A 20,120-nucleotide genomic window follows, 5' to 3' on the forward strand; every position below is an offset into this window, starting at 1 on the left:
GCAAGATTTTCTTTGCATTATTTCCCAACCCCAAAACCGAAAGAAAAGGGGTTAATTTGATATACGCGACGATTTCGAAAAATGCCGGTACAATTGGTCGAAAGATGCCACTGCAATGGCATTTTTCAAAAGATGGGAATTGCAGTGGCATTTTTTGAAATTGCACAATTTGCAGTGACATATATGAAATTAACCCAGAAAATAGAGTTTTTTTCCACTATTTCGGTGCCACTAATGAGCAAATTAAACCAGTGAGCTGTCTTTTTTTTTTAGAATCACCAGTGAGCTGTCTTTCCGTGTCTCTTGGTTGATTAGCTGCGAAGCTACCTCTCTGTAACGGGCTTACATGGGCCAAGTATCCTTCCACGTATTTACAGGCCGAGTGCCATATCTCCCGCTCGGCCAAGCCCAACAACGGCGCACACAAAGACCGGCCTGCTTCATTCTAGCCCGGCCCCACCCGTCAGCCTCCCTCCCCTCATTCTGTCCCCGCTCTCAGTCGCGCCGGAGAAGAGAGAGAGAGCGCGTCTCGCCGCGATGAGTCACCGGAGGCGATCTCACGCCGCCGTCGCGCCGCCTCCTCCCGAAGGAGATGGAGGTGGCTCTTCGCCGGGGAAGGCGGGGCGGATCCGTCCGTGGCCGGAGCGGAGGGTGCTGGCGCTCGCGATGGCGTTCCGCGCGGCGAACGCGCTGCTGGTGCGCACCTACTTCAACCCCGACGAGCACTGGCAGTGCCTCGAGGTCGCCCACCGCATCGCCTTCGGGTAAAGTAAAAAACCCCGCTCGCCGCTGCTTCCGCTTTCCGTTTCCTGGTACTAGAGTTAGAGCCGTTCTTGGATCCGGATGCCTCTCCACGGAGCGAGATTGGTCGGTTCTGCTGGAGGGAACAGTGTCTGCTTACTCATTCTGAACTTTCGATGCTAAACCACTGCTAATGTCTGTTGATTTTTCTGCTGTTGCTGCTGCTGGCAGGTATGGACACCTGACCTGGGAGTGGAAGCGGGGGCTTCGGGGCTACCTCCATCCGCTGATCTTTGCTGCTCTTTACAAGTTCCTGGCGTTTCTCCATCTGGACACGCCATGGTTCATGGTAATCACTCTAGCATTTTCATCACTGGGGCAGATCCCATGTGTTTTGGTGGAAGATGAGGTGTAGGGCAGTGTGGCCACCTTGAAATCAGTTATTGTCAGCTCCATATGATGGTAGTGAATCCATGAGGCAACGCAACGAATGATCACAAGTTATTTGAGATTTTTCTAAGTTTCACAATCCCCTTGTCATGGAATTTTGCAAACTTTAGGATCATTTGTCACAGGGTATCTCTCCAAGCCCATCTTACTAATACACATGGGTCCTTATAACCTGTAGGTTTCAGCTGCACAGAACTTAAACAAACCCTGGCATGTCAAAGTACTAGTGAACACACGGATCTTCCGCATTGCAATTCTTTTAAAACCAAAGAGGGAAAACATTACAGAATGCTCGATGTTAGGCATGTTTCCTCACACCTTTACTTCTGCACCCCATGATGCACTTCCTCACTCAGGTGCTTGGCCTGGAAGCACGATATGCAGTTATAATCTTCTTGGTTACCTTCTTGCATCTTGTCCACATACTCCCCGTCAACATGAGCCTCAGTATTGATAGGTTACCTCCAGAATACGTGAAACTTTCAGTGAACATGAATTCTTAGTTCAGTTTGTTTTCTGATGGCAGCATCGTCCCAGAATGTGTATCCTGTTTCTGTCCGCATCAATTTTAGGCAGGTCCTTATCTATATATTTGTTTCTTCTTAGGCGATGGCTCCACGTCTTCTACAATCAGTCTTCGCATCATTTGGAGATCTTTACTTGTATAAACTTTCCAAACTTATTTTCAACGAGCATGTTGCTCAGTGGACAGTATCCTTTAACTTATCTTTGTATATATGATTTTGTTTTCATGGATAAAATATCAGTTAACTGTTGAATGGTGACCTTAACAAATCACTCACAGTTATTCTCACAGTTGGTTAATTGGTTCATGTTTTTCTGTATTACACGGACTCTATCAAACAGCTTGGAGACAGTTTTGACTGTGGCTGGACTCTATTATTGGTTTGTTGCAATCGAGTCTTCCAAGGGAATTTCAGTTATTTCGAAGCAGCAAGCTACTAGCTACCAAAGTCCTCAGTCAAGAAAAATGGCACTACTCATAGCAGCCTTAGCTTGCGCAATTCGGCCAACTAGTGCCATCACATGGTTGTATGTTGGTCTTTTGGATTTTATTCAGATAAAATTCAAGTGCCAATTTCTGTTTCTTGAGGTCATTCCACTAGGGTAAGAGGTTATTATTAAACTCATGTAAATTTACAGTTTTCCGTTGTATAGCCAGTGGTACTTGGTAGATTCCTTTATAATGTCTTCACTATATTGTTTCTAGTTTTGTTGCACTGGATATGCATCAATGCTGGATTGCTAATGACTTTTAGGTAGTTGCTATGATCTTTTTATCTGGTATGGTCCATTTGGGGGGTTGAGTGGGGTGGTAGTTTCCGTATGGTCACAGAGTTTTAAGATGAAGACTTAGCGATTCAGGAAACTGTATCGTCACTAATTACCTTTATTTGCAGTGGTTGCTTGCCTTTTCTTTAGGCTAATTTCTTCTGTCACAACTGGTGAAACTTCCTGTATGAAATTTCTATGTTGTTCAATCCTTATGCAGGGCTATCGTCCTTGCAGTAACAACGTTCCTTGATTGGTGGATGCATGGTTCTTGGGTCATAGTGCCGCTTAACTTTTTGAAATTCAACCTATTTTCTTCAGGAGGAGACTACTATGGAACACACGTATTCCACTGGTACTTCACCCAAGGTTTTCCATCTATGATTTGGACATTCTTACCGTTTTCAGTCTTTGGAATCATAAAGTCTCGAGAATGGAAGCTTTCAGGTCTAATTGCCTGGGTTTTGGGGGTTTATAGCATACTTGGACACAAAGAGTTCAGGTATTCGCCTCTTCTCATTAGAGCATTATGTTTCTGAAATCAACTAATGTATATTGTTTGATCTTTATGAGTCGCTCATATAAATAGGTTGAATACAACAGGTTTGTTCTTCCAGTGCTACCTTTAGCGTTGATGTTCTCGGGTTACTGCTTAGCTGCAATGTCACAATTCAAGGGTAAAACTCCTCATCGGAAAAGACACTTTTCAAGGTTGCAACTTTCTGTTATTTTTCTCATCATAACCAATGTTCCAATGGCCTTATACATGTCCCTGTTGCATCAAGTAAGCCCTTTTATTTGTGTATATGTGATAACATTGTTCTTGTTTCTGCTGTTCATTGATTTTTTAAAGGAAAACTTGTTCTAGTTTTTCTGTTATTGCTGATTAGCTTTCCTTTCCAAGATCCTTTTCCCCCTCTTCACATGTTCTTATATAGTTACGTGCACCTTCTGTTGTGGCAGAGAGGAACTGAAGATGTTATGTTTTATCTGTCAAAAGAAGCCCATGATGGAAGAGTGAAGGGTGTCCTATTTCTCATGCCTTGCCATTCAACACCTTATTACTCCACCTTACATAGCAGCCTACCTATGCGCTTTTTGGACTGTACTCCGAGGTGGTTATCTTTTTACTCTTTCTAGTCAAGTAGATTCAACATTTCATGTTAGTACAATGTACCCAAGACTTAACCAATGTCCCTTGACTTAATTTCCATGTTCCCAGTGATAACAAAGGGATCCTGGATGAGTCAGATCGTTTCCTCATGAATCCACTTGATTTTGTTGGCGAGGTCTTTGGAAATTTATCTTCCTTCAGTCACATTGTATTATTTGAATCTGAAGAAAGACATGTCCTTGAGTTACTATCGCGCAATTCATTTCAAGAGGTATATGCCATTTCACCTCAACATCGTGCCTTTTCTTTTGGAGGGTTGAACCAGATGCTCATTTTATTCCACATCATCAGTCAAGGTGCACTCATTAATACAACTCGAAAGACATGCAAATAACCTGACCTACTAATAATGTTGTGACAACTAGAGTGCTGCACACATGAGTGGACTTTAGCTACTCTAGATACATAGGAAAAAAAGTGAAGTCTAGAAAGACTTATTAGTCACTTCTAGTTGCCATTCACCAGGCATGACTCTGGTTGTCTGATGTGGGGCCATTGTAACATGATATCTCACATTCAGAAGTATTATCAGCTTATTACATTGAACCTAAGTTCGCTTGTCAATAGAGATTGTAGGGTCCCTTCAAATAAATATGATATTGCCTTCCCTGTTCTTCTATAAGGGCTACGATCTAGCTAGCTCAACTAAAACAAGAAAAAAAAAAGGAGCTGTGCTACATTGCGTGATCAGTTTCAGTACATGACAATTTTGTTCCTCATCTCCTTGAAAACACTCATTAACATGTGTTATGGTTGACAGGTCAGGAGATTTTTCCACTCCCACTTCAAGATCGATAGAGCCCTTCAGTCATCTGTTGCTGTGTATTCAACGATGGATGTACTATGATTGCTTTGGCCATAAAAAAAGAGAGCTTCTCACCCCATCTAACAACCTTTGATCGTGTTTCGTGCTTTCAGTTTGTTATTTCAAAAATGATATGTAACAATATTGGATACTATAAATTAGGAATTTGTTATGATTTTTGACCCCTTGACATAATGACATGTTAAGTGCTTATCCTTTTTATACGGGTCTGGTTTTGTACAACACAATGTGCAACATGCATAAATAAGTGTGCGCTTTGTTCATAGGCAATGGTGCGACAATGGAAGCAAATTCGTCCTAATTACTTGGGAACTAGGAAAAATCCAAAATAAAAATGTATTTCGCCCTTGTTGGTACAAACTGGAGCTATGCATGTCCAGCTCCCACCAAATCTGTGAAGCTGGAGCTGTCCCAAACACACCCTAAGAAAAATGCCTCTATTTTGCAACTGGTAACGCACATTTTTTTTGTTCTTTCTTTTCCTTGAAGCTTCTGCTAAATACACACAGGCAGGAATTCTGATTTATCACATGTAGTTTCCCCCTATCTTGTTCTTGCTTATCATTAAGTAGCCAGCAACTGTCGGTGCAGTGAATCTCATATGAAATGTTGTACTGGTAGATATACTCTGTTTCCAATTCAATCCTAAATTTTAATGTTTGCAAGTTCTTGCACTCTTTTTACTGTTTGTCTGTTTGACATTCTATTTGCATTCCCTTTTGTCATCTTAAAATACTGGAATTCTGTTGATGTATTATCACTAACTTCCATGATGTGACGCAAATTAAGCAACACCATAGCAACTCTTTGTTTTTATTAACCAAAAATATAGAGTAAAAGGTGTACAGGACATATACAGGTGGTGCATATCAGAGCGACAGAGCCTATACAGAACGTGCTTTACACTAGAGACATTAACAAGCTATGGGTGAAACCCCCCAGAGAAAGGTGAGGGCTAAAAGAAACTTTACACAATATAGAAACTCTTTGTTGCTGACATAATAGAATACTTCACAGCGACTTCCGTCATTGTTTTTACATGATATTTTATGCCAGGGAACATTGAATTCAGTCTCTAGTACAATCTATTATTTCATAAACAACTTATCATCTACCACTTTCTAAATCTAGCGCCATCAGACTTCCATGATGTCCAGTGCTAGAAGGGTCATACTGCGATGATGAATTCTCAAGCAAACATTCGGTCTCCTTGATAGGATTCTGCATCAACTGTTCTCTCCACCTGCTTCGTATTGTTCGCAACCTCTCGGCGACTTCCGTCATTAGTGGCCGTTCTTCCCCCCTCATACTCAAGCAGCACTTTGCCAGCTGAGCGACTTCTTGGAGCAGCTCCGCGTCGAATTCCAATATATGCTGGTCTAGTATGGATTGAAGGCTGTTCTCTTTCATTGCCAGAAGGAATGATGATGCGAGGTTTTTCTTTTCTCCAGCACCGTCGGAGTAAATGGCAAACTTCCTCGTAATGAGCTCTAGGAGCACAACTCCAAAACTGTATACATCACTCTTCTCTGTCAGTTGACGCTCTTGTAAGTATTCAGGGTCCAGATAACCTATAGTTCCCTGCACCAATGTCATAAATTGTATTTCATCAGTAGCAAGCATTCTTGATGCTCCAAAGTCAGTCACTTTTGCTGTGTAGTTGTCGCCAAGCAGAATGTTTGGAGATTTGACGTCTCCGTGAATTATGGGTGGGGATGCTGATGAGTGAAGATATGCTAGTGCTTCTGCAGACTCCTGAGCTATCCTGAGACGAGCATCCAATGAAATGAATTGCCTTCTGTTTTTGCCATGCATCAGCTCGAATAGAGTGCCGTTTGGGATGCATTCGTAGACCAACATTGGGACTTCCACTTCTAAGCAGCAACCTAGAAGCTTTACCACATTCCTGTGGTTTATCTGTGAAAGTATAATAATCTCTTGCACAAATTCATCTTTCTCGGCGACGTTCATAATCTTTGAGTGCTTTATTGCTACTTCTCTGCTGTCCTTGAGAATTCCCTTGTAAACAGTTCCATGGCCGCCTCTTCCTAGTTCTCTGCTTGAGTCAAAATTGTTTGTTGCGTTCTCTAGTTCTTCTCTTGTGAATATTCTGACTGTATCAACATGCTTTGACATGATTTGCTCATACAGTAGCAGACCTCCATTTTGTTGGAAGAAGGCCTTCTTCTCTTTTCTGAGCTTTCTCTTCTGGCATTCCATCAGTAGTGCAAAAATGAATATAAGGAGAAGCATAGCACATGCTGAAATTCCTGCCAAGAATAACTTTGTTTCAGTTACTGGAAGTCTAGTCGCTTAAGTAACCAAGAAAAACTTTATTTCATTTACTAGAGCAATAATTAGTTTGAGGCACTAATGTAAAAGGAAATTGCACAACTGCTTTCTTTAGAAAATAAGGACGTCTACTAATATTTTTGTCATTTGAACTAATAAATAGGTATATCCTTTGGTCCATATGCAATAATGAAAGGGGGCAATTCGGTGGGTAGTCAACTTATGATTATCGTGTTAGTCAGCATTGGCTCGGGCTTGTGACATGATTATCTGTAGTTTAATGATCCAATGAGTATTGTATGCAATTTCCAGGTTTACAGTAATTATTTGTGTGTTAGGAGGTACTCCAAAACTGTAAACATCACTCTTCTCTGTCAGTTGATGCTCTTGTAAGTATTCAGGGTCCAGATAACCTATAGTTCCCTGTACCAATGTCATAAACTGTATTTCATCTGTAGGAAGCATTCTTGATGCTCCAAAGTCAGTCACTTTTGCTGTGTTGTTGTCGCCTAGGAGAATGTTTGGAGATTTGACGTCTCCTTGAACTATAGGAGATGCTGATGAGTGGACTTCTCAACCTAATTGCTGCTTAGGTTGTCTACTCTGACATACAGAGAATGCATCGTTGTCAATATATATATTCGTGCACATGCACGAGTGTTTGCTTAGCTGCAAGAGAAAAAGGACCCAAAGAAAAAGAGAGGGGAAAACATAACAAATCAATAAGTAAAAAGGCAATGGCAGCCTTGACAATTTAAGACCACAACTTTATACAAGAGCGTGACTTGACAAGGAATCAGAGTATACGAGAAATTCTAGCCACGAAGACACAAGAACAATGCTCAAACCGGAGGACAGAAGACCCCCTAAGCGGAAAGGGACAGCGACAGCGTTGAACTCTAACCATATGAAAAAGCAAGCACTACCGAGGATACCTTGAAGACATGGTCAACTCTGCTTCCATAGTATACTGTCTAGCCGATCCCTCAACACTGCTTCTTAAGCTCCATGGAGAATTTGTCGTAATAGTATTATTCTTGTCAAGTCTGTTGAACCCAGCATCCTCTGAAACATGCTTCTTAGATGGTCCAAGGCCTTCCAGCGTCAGCTCCACCTGTCTCATGGATGGACGATCCTCGCCTCTTAATTTTATACATGCTACCGCAAGCGCAGCAGCTTCTTGTACTTCCTCGCCTCCCTCATCCGTCACCTGTGGATCTAACATCCCCGACAGATTGCCTTGTTCAAACAAGGCAACAAAATTCGCGACAAGGCCTTCGCCATCGGGAGACAAATATGAGAATGGCTTCTTCCGAGTCAGCAGTTCGACGAGCATCACACCGTAGCTGTACACGTCACTCCTCTCCGTGAGCCGCCCCGTGTAGAAGTACATAGGGTCCAGATACCCTATTGTACCTTGAACCATCGTGGTTAGCCCTGATTTCCCCACTGAGATGAACCTGGAGGCTCCAAAGTCTGCTACCTTTGCTGTTAGAGCTTGGTCCAGAAGTATGTTGGCTGACTTCACGTCTCTGTGGATGATAGGTATTGAAGCTGTCGAGTGAAGATAAGCTAGAGATCTGGCTGTTTCAACCGCGATCCGCAGCCTGTCATTCCATGGCAGCGATCTTGGCCCGTCGACGTGGAGATGCTCGTAGAGGGTTCCATTGGATATGAACTCATAGACCAACATGGGTACTTCTGTTTCAAGGCAACAACCGTAGAGCTTGACCACGTTTCTGTGGTTGATCTGTGATAGGATAGCAACCTCATTAATGAACTCATCAATCTCCCTCTGAACCACCTTCTTTGGTTTCTTGATGGCTACGACATGGAGGTCCGATAAAATCCCTTTGTAGACGGTACCATGTCCTCCACCACCAATCTCACGACCTTTATCAAAATTGTTTGTTGCCTTCTCTAGCTCTTCCAAGGGTATGATCATTCTTTCTGCAATATCAGCTCTCTGTGATACCAATTGTTCCAACAACTGTCCACGGTTTTGCTCATAGAACTTGCACTTCAACATCTGTGTCCTTCGGTGTTTAATTTTTTCGGAGATGACGCATCCAGTAAGAAACAAAATTATGAGTCCTGCTGCACTGCCAAGTCCTATTCCAATGACTACACCTGAAAATAATATACACATGATGGTCGATAAGTAATTTGTGTCTTTGTGCATTGTTGATATCATCTTCATATGAAAATGGATGATAAATTTTGTGCTTGATATTTCATATTGGTTGCCTTAATATAATTAGTATAATGTTTCTTGGTGCAATATTCGAGTTCTCGTTGTAAATTACGACCAACCAATGACATTTGAATATAAGAAAACTCAAATTTCGTTTCCTTTTATGTTATATGCTTCTGGTATTCATTTGTCTGTGATCTGTTGCAACGAATAGGCACATGGCTACTATTCTGTAAGTATTTAATTTACCATGAGCATATTTTAAATTTTGCACAAGAGCAGAATTTATGGTTGTACACCTTATCTCTATTCTGATGTAGAATGCATACTCTTAGGATAATGCTCTAATATGAATTATATGCATATTTCAAGTATAAGAATGAAAAAGTGTTTTGTCTTATTGTTCAAATATGTGGCTGAATTCAGATTTCTAGGAACATGTTACTAATGCTTGCTTAACTATCTGCACTATATCAGTTTAACTTGTCAGCGCTTTCTGAGACACTTAATGAACTATTTGGGGCATAGGAAGGTTACCTGTAGACACTTTTGTTAGTTTAGCTCCAATCGGATTGCAGGTGTAGCTCCCAATCGTATTGCTGCAGATTCCATGGCAACGATACTGATCTGGAAAACTGCACTCGTCGATATCTGCAAACATCAAGAAAGGATAAGGAAATAACTTGAGATCCATGGAAAGATAACTTGGCATGATCTCAAAAGAAGGAAGTGAGTTTCAGAGAGTTACCGACCTTGGCATCCTCCTTCAAGGTAAGGGTTGCCTGCAAAACCATTGTTGCAGGTGCAGAGATATCCTGTAGCATTTAGTGAGTTGATGCACTGGCTATTCTTGCTAATGCAGGCATACGATGATGTGTTCTTCACCGCTTCGGTACAATTTTCATATCCAGCAACCCAGTCAAGCACAGTCGGAGCACCATCATTGAATTCCTTTCTGAACTTATCATCATCAAGATAATAAGGCTTGAACTTGAACCAGTCCTGCTTGGCGACAAAAGCATAGCTGCATGGGTTGAAGCTACTCGCCTCAGAATTGCTGAATCTATCATCAAAAGTTATATTGGAGAAAATAACTTTTGGCGGGATAGATGTCTGGCAACACCCCATGCCAGAGCACTGCCCACTTTCATCCACACTTTTCTTGTCCCTGCACATGGAGAAACACCCAGCTCCAAAATTGTGCTTGTTATAACCTCCCAGGATTGCAAAGGTATTGCATCCAATCGCTGTTAATTTGTTGGCCTTGGTTGATACTGTAAATAACCGTCCAGTCCTTAAAGAGACCCATCCAGGTTTCTTGTTGGAGAAGCACGAGGAGGCAATTAAGGTGGTGATTGTGATCTGCCCTTCTAACAGACTGATGTCGTAGATCTTGAAATTGATGCTTGAGTTGCCCCAGTAAGCAGTGTTATTCTCGCATGAAACATCAAACCTTTCTCTGAAGCAACCTTCGCCGATGCCGAAGGGGTATGGGATGGTGAGGTTGCCGCATGTTTCTATGCATCCAGGCTTCGCCATCCTGGACGCTGTGCTGCTTTTGATGCTTGCTAGCAGCAGGGTGGCTGCAAAGATTAGCCATGGTAAGGCTCCAGCCATTTCTGTGTATTTTTTGTGCCTCCTTTTCTGGTTTCCCTATGAGCCATTTCTCTAACTTGGCTTTGTTTATATATCGAAAGAGATGTGGACTAATTGCTCCTGCATGTTTTTTTGTCCAATCAGGGTGTAGACTAGGTCAGCAGAAGTTGTTTTTGGGGTATGAACTAGTTCAAATCAGCGTTCTAGTTTTTTTAATCAGATCTTGCTCCTTTTCTTAGGTATGGAAATTTTGGTCTGCCAATCGAAGTGTTAGCTTTCTACGCTTTACGTTTATCTTGAAAATTACTTCTTGAAAATTACTTGTACGATCGCACTCGACAATTTTAGTGAAAGACGTAGATTGTTTTCCCCCGATGTTTCGTATCAACAGAATAAATTTCCAACCGGTCATGATCACAGCTCACAAAAGAGTGCTGAAACCAGTGTGATGTTCAGCCAGAGAGGAAGGCAAATCCACTCTTATATTAGTGGTGTGTTTAGAATAGATGCTAGACACAATGCACCTTGCATGCCCAGCTTTAATTGAAAGCCAAAAGAAGGTCTTGAGTAAACTGGGGAATGTTACATGCTGACTGATATGATGGTTAAAGCCCCCATTAATTTTCTGTTATCCATATGCTTTGGCACGTATTGATAGTCCTTTTTCTGAAAGCATCACGCCCACCTACCAGAAGAAGACGAAGACTCGGCAAGTCTTTGGTCGCGTCAACGCACTCCCATTCTTGATGAATTGTCATATGTGTACAACTGGCCTTTTGGTGAGATGGAAGCAGTGCAGTGCCAATCAGTGAGCCTGATGAACTGACATACTAGTATGTATGAACTGTTTTGCTGTATATATGCCTTTGGACACTGCAAATGTAAACACTAGCATGTCAGTGTTATCACCAGTAACAAAAGGCTGATTAAGAACTTGTTAATCTTGTGTCGCCGTAGAAGATTGAGTGAGGAACAGAGGCTTGGCAACCACTTGGGGGTCCTTAGACTGCGATTCTGTCCTAACCGCGACACATGGAAGCAAAGGAAGGTTCCATGACGCGATCGTGTGTGTATAGATATGGGGTGGGATTGGGTCTAACTCGTTGAAGGAAAATCTTAGAAAACGGGAAAATTTTCTCTGAAGCAACCTTTCCCTCCTATGTTTCGTACCAGCAAAATAAAATTTCCAGCTGGTCATGATCACAGCTCACAAAAGAGTGCTGAAACCAGTGTCATGTTTAGCCAGAAAAGCAAATCCACTCTTATATTAGTGTCGTGCTTAGATGCTAGACACAAAGCACCTTGCCCTTGCTTGAACTGAAAGCCAAAAGGTCTTGAGTAAACTGGGGAATGGTGTTTTACATGCTGATTGATATGATGGTTAAAGGAGTGCAATTAAGTTCCCCCAATTTTCTGTTAATACATTTGCTTTGGCCTTTCCTGAAAGCATCACGCCCACCTACCAGAAGAAGACCTGGCCATCAGTCTTCGGTCGCGTCAACGCACTGCATTCTTGCGTAACAACTTCCCTGTGCTTCCTTGATGAATTGTCACATGTGTACAGTGTACTGCAACTGGCCTTTTGATAAAATCGGAAGCAGTGTAGTGGCAATTAGTGAGCCTGAGCTCACATATGAGATTTAGGAGTCTCTTCCATTCCTGGTTGCATGCATGGATGAACTGCTTTACCTTTTCATTCTCTTTCTTGAGAAAAGATGAACTGTTTTATTGTATATATTCGCCTATGGACACTGCAAATGTAGATGCTAGCATCTAGCCAGTAAGAGTGTTGTTATCACCAGTAACAAGCCGATTAAGAACTTGTTTGATCCTGTGTTGCCGCAGATGATCGATCCTCGACTGCGACTCAGGCCTAACTGGGACGCATGGAAACAAACTAAGGAAGGTTCCATGATGCGACAGGTGTGTATATCTCTGGCTATATGCATCCATATGAGATCGGGTCTAAGTCGTTGAAGGGAGATCTTAGGAAACGAGAAGGAGATGATCTGCTGTGCTTATTACACGTGCGTTGATGACGGACTGGTAAGAAGGGGTAAAGGATAATTTAACGAGTCATCCTCGATCAACTTTGCTTTAACGTTATTAATAGTGGGAGTCGGGACCCAGCACGGCATGAAACGGAGTCGGGCTGATTTGGGCCGGCCCGACGGCCAGCATTAGGACTCACAGAGGAAAAGAAATTCCCTCCTTCTCGGCCCAACCCAACAACAGCCCAGACGACTTCCGGTTCTTCATTCTACCCCAGAGAATTTGTTTTTTTTTGTTGTTGGTGTTGTTTTGCCTTTTGCCGTTCTGCTCGGCCCTCTCGCCGGAGAGGAGAGCGGTCTCGCCGCGATGAGTCACCGCAGGTGAGGCCTCACGCCGCCTCCTCCCGCAGGAAGCGGCACCCTTCCGCCTTCGCCGGGCGGCATCCGAATGCGCGGGCGGAGCGGGTGCCAGAGCGTTCGCGGCGGCGTACGTTCCGCGCTGCTGCGTGGTGCGAACACCTACTTCAACCCCCGACGAGCACTGGCAGACAGACGGCAGTGTGCCTCGAGGTCTCCCTCGCCTTCGGGTAAGCCCCCCCCTCCCCTCGTTCGCTCGCCCACGGCTGCTCTCTTTCGGTTGCCGTTTCGTCGCGATGCTGGTTTTGGGAATGATGGGGGTGCGAATTGGATCCGGGTGCCACTCGCCAGGGGCCAGAGACAGTTTGATTCTGCTAATGGAGGCCGTGTCCCCTCTTACCCATTCTGTAAATTTGATGCTAAATTTACTCTTATCACATTATGGCAGTGGATGGATCTTTGCTGCTCTTTACTAGTTGCTGACATACTACAATATATACTTCAAATCATGGTACATAGAGGTTTACATGATAATTATGTCAGGAAGTGACAGCCATTAAACAGAAACGACACACTGTTTTTTTACATGATATTTATGCCAGGGGAACAATGAATTCAATCTCTGCTACAGTTTGTGATATCATAAGCAATCGATCATCTACCACTCTCTAAATCGAGCGCCATCAGACTTCCGTGCTGTCCCGTGCTAGAAATGTCGTAATTCGACGACGAGTTCTCAAGCAAACATTCGGTCTCGTTGATAGGATTCTGCATCAACTGTTCTCTCCACCTGCTTCGTATTGTTCTCAACCTCTCGGCGACTTCCGTCATCAGTGGCCGTTCTTCCCCTCTCATACTCAAGCAGCACTTTGCCAGCTGAGCGACTTCTTGGAGCAGCTCCGCGTCAAATTCCAATATATGCTGGTCTAGTATGGATTGAAGGCTGTTCTCTTTCATTGCCAGAAGGAATGATGATGCGAGGTTTTTCTTTTCTCCAGCACCGTCGGAGTAAATTGCAAACTTCCTCGTAATGAGCTCTAGGAGCACAACTCCAAAACTGTATACATCACTCTTCTCTGTTAGTTGACGTTCTTGTAAGTATTCAGGGTCCAGATAACCTATAGTTCCCTGCACCAATGTCATAAATTGTATTTCGTCCGTAGCAAGCATTCTTGATGCTCCAAAGTCAGTCACTTTTGCTGTGTAGTTGTCGCCAAGCAGAATGTTCGGAGATTTGACGTCTCCGTGAATTATGGGTGGGGATGCTGATGAGTGCAGATATGCTAGTGCTTCTGCAGATTCCTGAGCTATCCTGAGACGAGCATCCAATGAAATGAACGGTCTTCTGTTTTTGCCATGCATCAGCTCGAATAGGGTGCCGTTTGGGATGCATTCGTAGACCAACATTGGAACCTCCACTTCTAAGCAACAACCTAGGAGCTTTACCACATTCCTGTGGTTTATCTGTGAAAGTATAATCATCTCTTGCACAAATTCATCTTTCTCAGCCACGTTCATAATCTTTGAGCGCTTTATTGCTACCTCTCTGTTATCTTTGAGAATTCCCTTGTAAACTGTTCCATGGCCACCTCTTCCTAGTTCTCTGCTTGAATCAAAATTGTTCGTTGCATTCTCTAGTTCTTCTCTTGTGAATATTCTAACAGTATCAACATGTTTTGACATGATTCGCTCATATAATAGCAGACCGCCATTTTGTTGGAAGAAGGTCTTCTTTTCTTTTATGAGCTTTCTCTTCTGACATTCCATCAGCAGTGCCGAAATGCAGATAAGGAGAAGTATAGCACATGCTGAAATACCTGGCAAGAATAACATTGTTTCAGTTATTGGAATTCTAGTCGATTAATAGACAATAAAACATTTTCTTTCAGTTGCTAGAACAAGTTTTAGTTTGAGGCACAAATGTATATCGGGAAATTCCGCAGCTGTTTTCTTTAGAAAATAAGGACAGCTACTAACTACAGTTTTGTCATTTAAACACATAAGTAGGTATGCCATTTATTCCTTATGCAATGATGGAGCTGGGCAATGTAGTGGGTAGGCAACATATGAAAGTGAGCTATTGTTTATGTGACAACCTTAGAGGCTGCATTTTGTAACTTTTAGTTGTTTTCTGCTAACATTATTACAACCTTAGAGGCGCACATCGTCTGTTTCAATGAGTGGGCACATGGCTAAAAATTTCATAAGTCTGTAACGTTATCAATATTCTGATGCAGAGTGCATGCTCGTAGGATAAATATAAGAGTGAAAATAGTGCCTTGTCTTATTGTTCACATATGTGGCTAATTTAGATTTCTAGGAATGGATGTTACTAATGCCCCACTATTTGCACCATATCAGTTTGACTTGTCAGCGCTATTCTGAGACACTTAGTGAACTATTTGGAGCATACGAAGGTTACCTATAGAGACTTTCATTAATTTAGCTCTTTCTGACACTCCAATTGGATTGCAGGTTACTTTCTTTGGATCTGTACTGCGAGTCCCAGATTTGCACAAACAATTGTAGTTCCCAATCAGATTACTGCAGATTCCATGGCAAGGATACTGATCTGGAAAACTGCACTCGTCGATATCTGCAAACATCATGCAAGATAAGTAAATAACTTGACACCAGTGCAAAGATAACTTCACATGAACTCAAAAGATGGAAGTGAGTTTCAGAGAGTTACCAACCTTGGCATCCTTCTTCCAGGTAAGGGTTGCCTGCAAAACCATTGTTGCAGGTGCAGAGATATCCTGTAGCATTTGGCGAGTTGATGCACTGGCTATTTTTGCTAACGCAGGCATACGACGATCTGTTCTTCACCGCTTCGTTACAGTTTTCATATCCAGCAACCCAGTCAAGCACAGTAGGGACCCCATCCCTGAACTCCTTTCTGAACTTATCATCTTCAAGATAATAAGGCTTGAACTTGAACCAATCCAGCTCGGCAACAAAAGCGTAGCTGCAAGGGTTGAAGCTATTCACCTCAGAGTTGTTGAATCTCAGATCAAAAGTTATGTTGGAGCGAAAGAGGTTTGACGCAATAGATGTCTGGCAACAGCCCATGCCAGAGCACTGCCCACTAGGATCCACACTTTGCTTGTCCGCGCACATCGAGAAACACCCAGCTCCGACAGTGTGCTCGTTAAAGCCTCCCAGGAATGCAAGGGTGTTGCATCCAACAGCTGTTAATTTGTTCGCCTTGGTTGATACTGTATAAAACTCACCAGTATTCAACGAGGCCCATCCATCTGTGTTGAAGTTAGTTTTGTTGTAGAAGCAATTGGAGGCGATGAAGGTGTTGACTCGGGACTGCCCTCCTAGCAGATCGATGCTGTAGATCTTCATCTTGCTGATCGTTGAGTTATGCCTGTAAAGAGTGTTGTTCACGCATGAAACATCCAACATATCCCTGAAGCAACCTGGACCGATGCCGAAGGGGTATGGGATGGTGAGGTTGCCGCATGTTTCTCTGCATCCAGGCTTCGCCATCCTGGACGCCGTGCTGCTCTTGATGCTTGCTAGCAGCAGGGTGGATGCAAAGATTAGCAGGAAGCAGGCTCCAGCCATTTCTGTGTATGGTTCTGCCTCCTTTTCTGGTTTTCCTATGATCCATCTTTCCTTCTCTAACCTGGCTATGCTTATATATCGAAACAGATGTGGACTAATTGCTCCTACATGTTTTTTTTGTCCAATCAGTGCGTAGACTAGGTCAGAAGTGGTTTGGTGGTACGAACCAGTTTGTCTGCTCTGCAATGCGAGACCGCGGCTTAGTTGGCAGTTTTGCTTTGTCTTTGGCAAATTTAACTTATAATGTTTTTATTTTTATCAAATATAAGTTCGAAAGTTTTCTTTGACAGCTATGGCTGCAATTCTTAGGCATGGAAACTTTGGTTTACATGTTGGTGTATTAACTTTTATCTTGAACCCTTGTGTGGTCAGACTGGACAATCATAGCGAAAATAATCTATAGAACGCTGGATATCACTCTCCAGTAGATGTTTGCATCTATATTGCATATTAGCATAATACTAAAGTTGAATGAAACCGGTGTCATGTTTAGGTAGAAAAGATAATCTGCTCTTATATTAGGCACGTTGCTTAGACGGTAGACACAAATTAAAGCACGTGCCCAGCTCTAACATATAGAAACCCAAAAGAATGTCAGGTCTTTGAGAAACTGGGGACATGCGTTTACATGTTAACTAAGCCTCCTATTTTATCCATTTGCTTGGCCCACTGGCCTTTCCTGAAAGTATCTTTGCCACCTACCGGAGAAAGACCCGGCCATCAGGTTCTTGGCGCGTGCTCCATCTGGCGTAACTTCCCTCTGCGCTTCTTTAATGAAATTCCACATGTGTACAACAACTGGCTTTTTATGGAACTGAAAATTGTTTGCAGTGGCAATGTGCTCCAGTTTTCTTGAGATTGGGGAGGCTCTTCTATCCTGGCAGCATGAATTGTTGACAGTCTCACTACTCTGTTTACTATAAATCTAAATAGCATCTATCCAGGCAAGAGTATTATCACCAGAAAACTTTGCAGCACTAGCTGATCAAAAACTTGATCTTGTGTTTGCCGCAGGTGTTGTGATTGAGCCAGGAAGAACAGAACAGGCTTTGCTCAAGACTGCAAGACACATGCATGCCTGAAAGACAGGTTGCCTGATGCGACCGGTGTGTATATATGCGTGATTAATCGGGCCAAGTCGTCGAAGGAAACCTTATAAAATCGGAAGATCAATCTAATGGACATAGTACAGGTAAAGGGGGGTTCTTTTCTTCCCACACGATTAATTCCCTTTGGACAAATTCTGCTGCCTTCCTGCCTTGGTCAGCTAATTAGATGCCAATAGGTTAGGTTCTTTGGCCGTCCTTGGATCGTTTAACACACTCCCGGCTGTAGTTTTTTTTTTCATTGAGTACTCACTCCGTCCCATGTTAATGACTCAAATTTGACCAAATATGGATGTATTTATGCCTAAAAAACGTTTAGATACATATAATAGAAAGTCATTTAATATGGAACGGATGGAGCAGTATTTACCAGCTCAGTCAAAAGGGGGAAAAACGATCTTCTGAAATTCCCTGTTGAGTAGATAATTCATCTGGTCTTTGGAAACTTTGCCGATGTGATCGGTGTGCGTGCTCAGGTGTGTGTGTGTTTCACACTTTCACTGGGTCAAATCGTGAGAGGAAAAAAGTTTAAAAAAAAAACATTCGTTGGACTGCAAATCAAAAGTTTCGGATGGATCATTGCATACCCGTCTCCATCATCAACCTTTGCACCACACGTTTCCAAAACCCTGTGAATGCTCTCAAGACGTGCTGCAGGTCCCACATGTCGGTGAACGTCACCGAAACCGTGTGCATATATCTGGGGTTGGATCAAAGCCGTTAAAGAGTGTTATAAAACGAGGAGATAATCTTCCCCGCAAAAAATAAAAAATAAAATACGAGGAGATAATCTACTGGACACCTCGTGCGGTTGATGACAGACTGGTCAAAATGGGTAGTAGGATAATTTAACGAATCCTCCTTGATCAACTTTGAACCACAGGTTCGTCCTTGGTTTAAACTTTAAAGCACTACCAATCTCTGTTCTTTTCTTTGACAACACTAATTTATGTTTTTGACAACAAAAGACCTCTTTATTACCTAGCAATAATCGTTATATCATCAACCAAAAGAGGCACAGTGCGAGGGGGAGGAGAATTAAACCAAGAACTGATGGGATTAAACTTTGCCATCTGAGCTATAGCTCATGGGCGACGCCATTAGACTCCCGGCAGCAGTAGGAAACCTCGATACGCTAAAAAACTTCCATTAAACCGAAGCAGTCTTCATACATTGTGGCGGCGGCACCAAGGGGCTGAGACCCGGCATTAAGAGCTTGGAGAACGATCAGAGAATCGGAATGGAGGATCACCTGAGAACACCCAGCAAGGGCAGCTAGCTCCAAGCCAACACGGACCGCATGTGCTTCAGCAGCTTCAACGTCCAGCTTCCAGTTAATTGCAGCCCCAAAGTCACCAATTCGCCATCCATGTACAATGCAAGATGCTTAGACGGACGTTTATCTCTTTTTTTCTTTGATAACACTAATTTTTTACGGCAAAAGATCTCTTTATTGCCTAGCAATGATATTTTCTTTGACAACACCTTCTTTAGCACAAATGATTATTTGTATACGAGAGGTGCCTAGTTAGCCATTTGTATACGAGAGGTGTCTAGTTAGCCATCTTCCCGGTATAAATAAGCACCAGTGCTTAATGAAAAAGGGTTAAAAAATTTAACACTTTGCATGGTACATGATCCCTAATCACAGTACCACAGCACCCTGGAGGGAATTAGCATAAGATGCATCAACGTTAAGCTGAACCCCCAAAAAAAAACATTCACTCGGAGGCTTGCACCAGCCCAACTTCTTGCCCAGAGCAGTTCCAGGCGCAGCAGCTGCAGTATATTTTGGTCCGAGGGAAAGAGATAGCAGGGCCCCATTCGGTTCGGGCCAAGGCCTAAGGCCTGTCGCAGAGAAGTTCTTCCCCCTTCTTCTCGGCCCAACCCAACAGCCCAGACAACGTCCCGCTTTTCGTTCTAGCGGCCCAGAGGGTTAGTTTCTTTTATCCTTCGGCCCTTCTTCTCGGCCCTCTCGTCGAGCCGCAGTCCCGCCGGAGAGGAGGAGGGCGTCTCGCCGCGAGCCCGCGACGAGTCACTGCGGGGGATCTCACGCCTCCGGCCCCGCCGCATCCTCCTGCAGGAAGGGGTCGCTCGCCGCCTTCGCCGGGGGTGGCATCGTACTGCGGCAGCGGCGGCGGCGTGCCCCGCCGGAGCGGGAGGAGGGTGCATGCTAGCGTTCGCGGTGGCGTTCCGCGCGGCGAAACGCGAATCGCCTTGGGGTATACTCAGCCGCTGCTTCCTTCCGGTTGCTGTTTCGCGATGGTGAGTAGGAATTGGATGACAGTTTGATTCTGCTGAAGGAGGGCGCCTGTGCTACCTACATTTTTGTTGATTGCGCTGCTGCTTGCAGGTATGGCCACCTTTACCTTGGAGTGGGTCTTTTCTGCTCTTTCTTTACAAGTTGCTGACATATTACAATATACTTCAAATCATGCTACATAGAGGTTTGCTTTGCTATAATGTCAGGAAATGAGTCATGGAGCACAAACTGCACATTGTTTTTTACATGATATTTGAGCCA

General features: G+C 43.4%; 4 protein-coding genes and 2 long non-coding RNA genes across 6 annotated transcripts; 3 read left to right on the plus strand and 3 right to left on the minus strand.

The window, feature by feature from the left end:
* The first annotated feature begins 467 nt into the window (after positions 1 to 467).
* On the plus strand, positions 468 to 4,747 carry LOC100835549 (GPI mannosyltransferase 3). Its single transcript, XM_003571914.4, has 9 exons — positions 468 to 764; positions 973 to 1,090; positions 1,798 to 1,902; positions 1,997 to 2,319; positions 2,705 to 2,986; positions 3,088 to 3,268; positions 3,448 to 3,599; positions 3,707 to 3,869; positions 4,419 to 4,747. Exons 1-9 carry the CDS (start codon positions 538 to 540, stop codon positions 4,503 to 4,505), a joined length of 1,638 nt encoding a protein of 545 aa, XP_003571962.1. The 5' UTR covers positions 468 to 537; the 3' UTR covers positions 4,506 to 4,747.
* An 844-nt stretch (positions 4,748 to 5,591) lies between these two features.
* Positions 5,592 to 6,620, minus strand: LOC104583908 (putative wall-associated receptor kinase-like 16). The gene has a single exon (XM_010237922.3). The coding sequence runs from the start codon at positions 6,618 to 6,620 to the stop codon at positions 5,592 to 5,594; it is 1,029 nt and encodes a 342-aa protein (XP_010236224.3).
* On the minus strand, positions 6,481 to 10,711 carry LOC100831740 (wall-associated receptor kinase 2). The gene is made up of 4 exons (XM_010235387.3): positions 9,723 to 10,711; positions 9,508 to 9,621; positions 7,712 to 8,906; positions 6,481 to 6,754 (listed from the first exon to the last, which is right to left on the minus strand). The coding sequence occupies exons 1-4, from the start codon at positions 10,585 to 10,587 to the stop codon at positions 6,628 to 6,630; spliced, it is 2,301 nt and encodes a 766-aa protein (XP_010233689.2). The 5' UTR covers positions 10,588 to 10,711; the 3' UTR covers positions 6,481 to 6,627.
* A 1,816-nt stretch (positions 10,712 to 12,527) lies between these two features.
* Positions 12,528 to 15,863, plus strand: LOC106866574. The gene is made up of 3 exons (XR_001407315.2): positions 12,528 to 13,144; positions 15,390 to 15,629; positions 15,721 to 15,863. It is a non-coding gene; the product is annotated as an uncharacterized LOC106866574 (long non-coding RNA).
* LOC100838490 (wall-associated receptor kinase 3) lies at positions 13,373 to 16,654 on the minus strand. The gene is made up of 3 exons (XM_003572051.4): positions 15,611 to 16,654; positions 15,337 to 15,510; positions 13,373 to 14,731 (listed from the first exon to the last, which is right to left on the minus strand). The coding sequence occupies exons 1-3, from the start codon at positions 16,488 to 16,490 to the stop codon at positions 13,569 to 13,571; spliced, it is 2,217 nt and encodes a 738-aa protein (XP_003572099.1). The 5' UTR covers positions 16,491 to 16,654; the 3' UTR covers positions 13,373 to 13,568.
* Positions 16,655 to 19,558: 2,904 nt separating this feature from the next.
* Positions 19,559 to 20,056, plus strand: LOC112271833. Its single transcript, XR_002965310.1, has 2 exons — positions 19,559 to 19,861; positions 19,950 to 20,056. It is a non-coding gene; the product is annotated as an uncharacterized LOC112271833 (long non-coding RNA).
* Positions 20,057 to 20,120: the final 64 nt, after the last annotated feature.

This window comes from Brachypodium distachyon, chromosome 3 (assembly GCF_000005505.3).
Source record: "Brachypodium distachyon strain Bd21 chromosome 3, Brachypodium_distachyon_v3.0, whole genome shotgun sequence".
NCBI lineage: Eukaryota > Viridiplantae > Streptophyta > Magnoliopsida > Poales > Poaceae > Brachypodium > Brachypodium distachyon.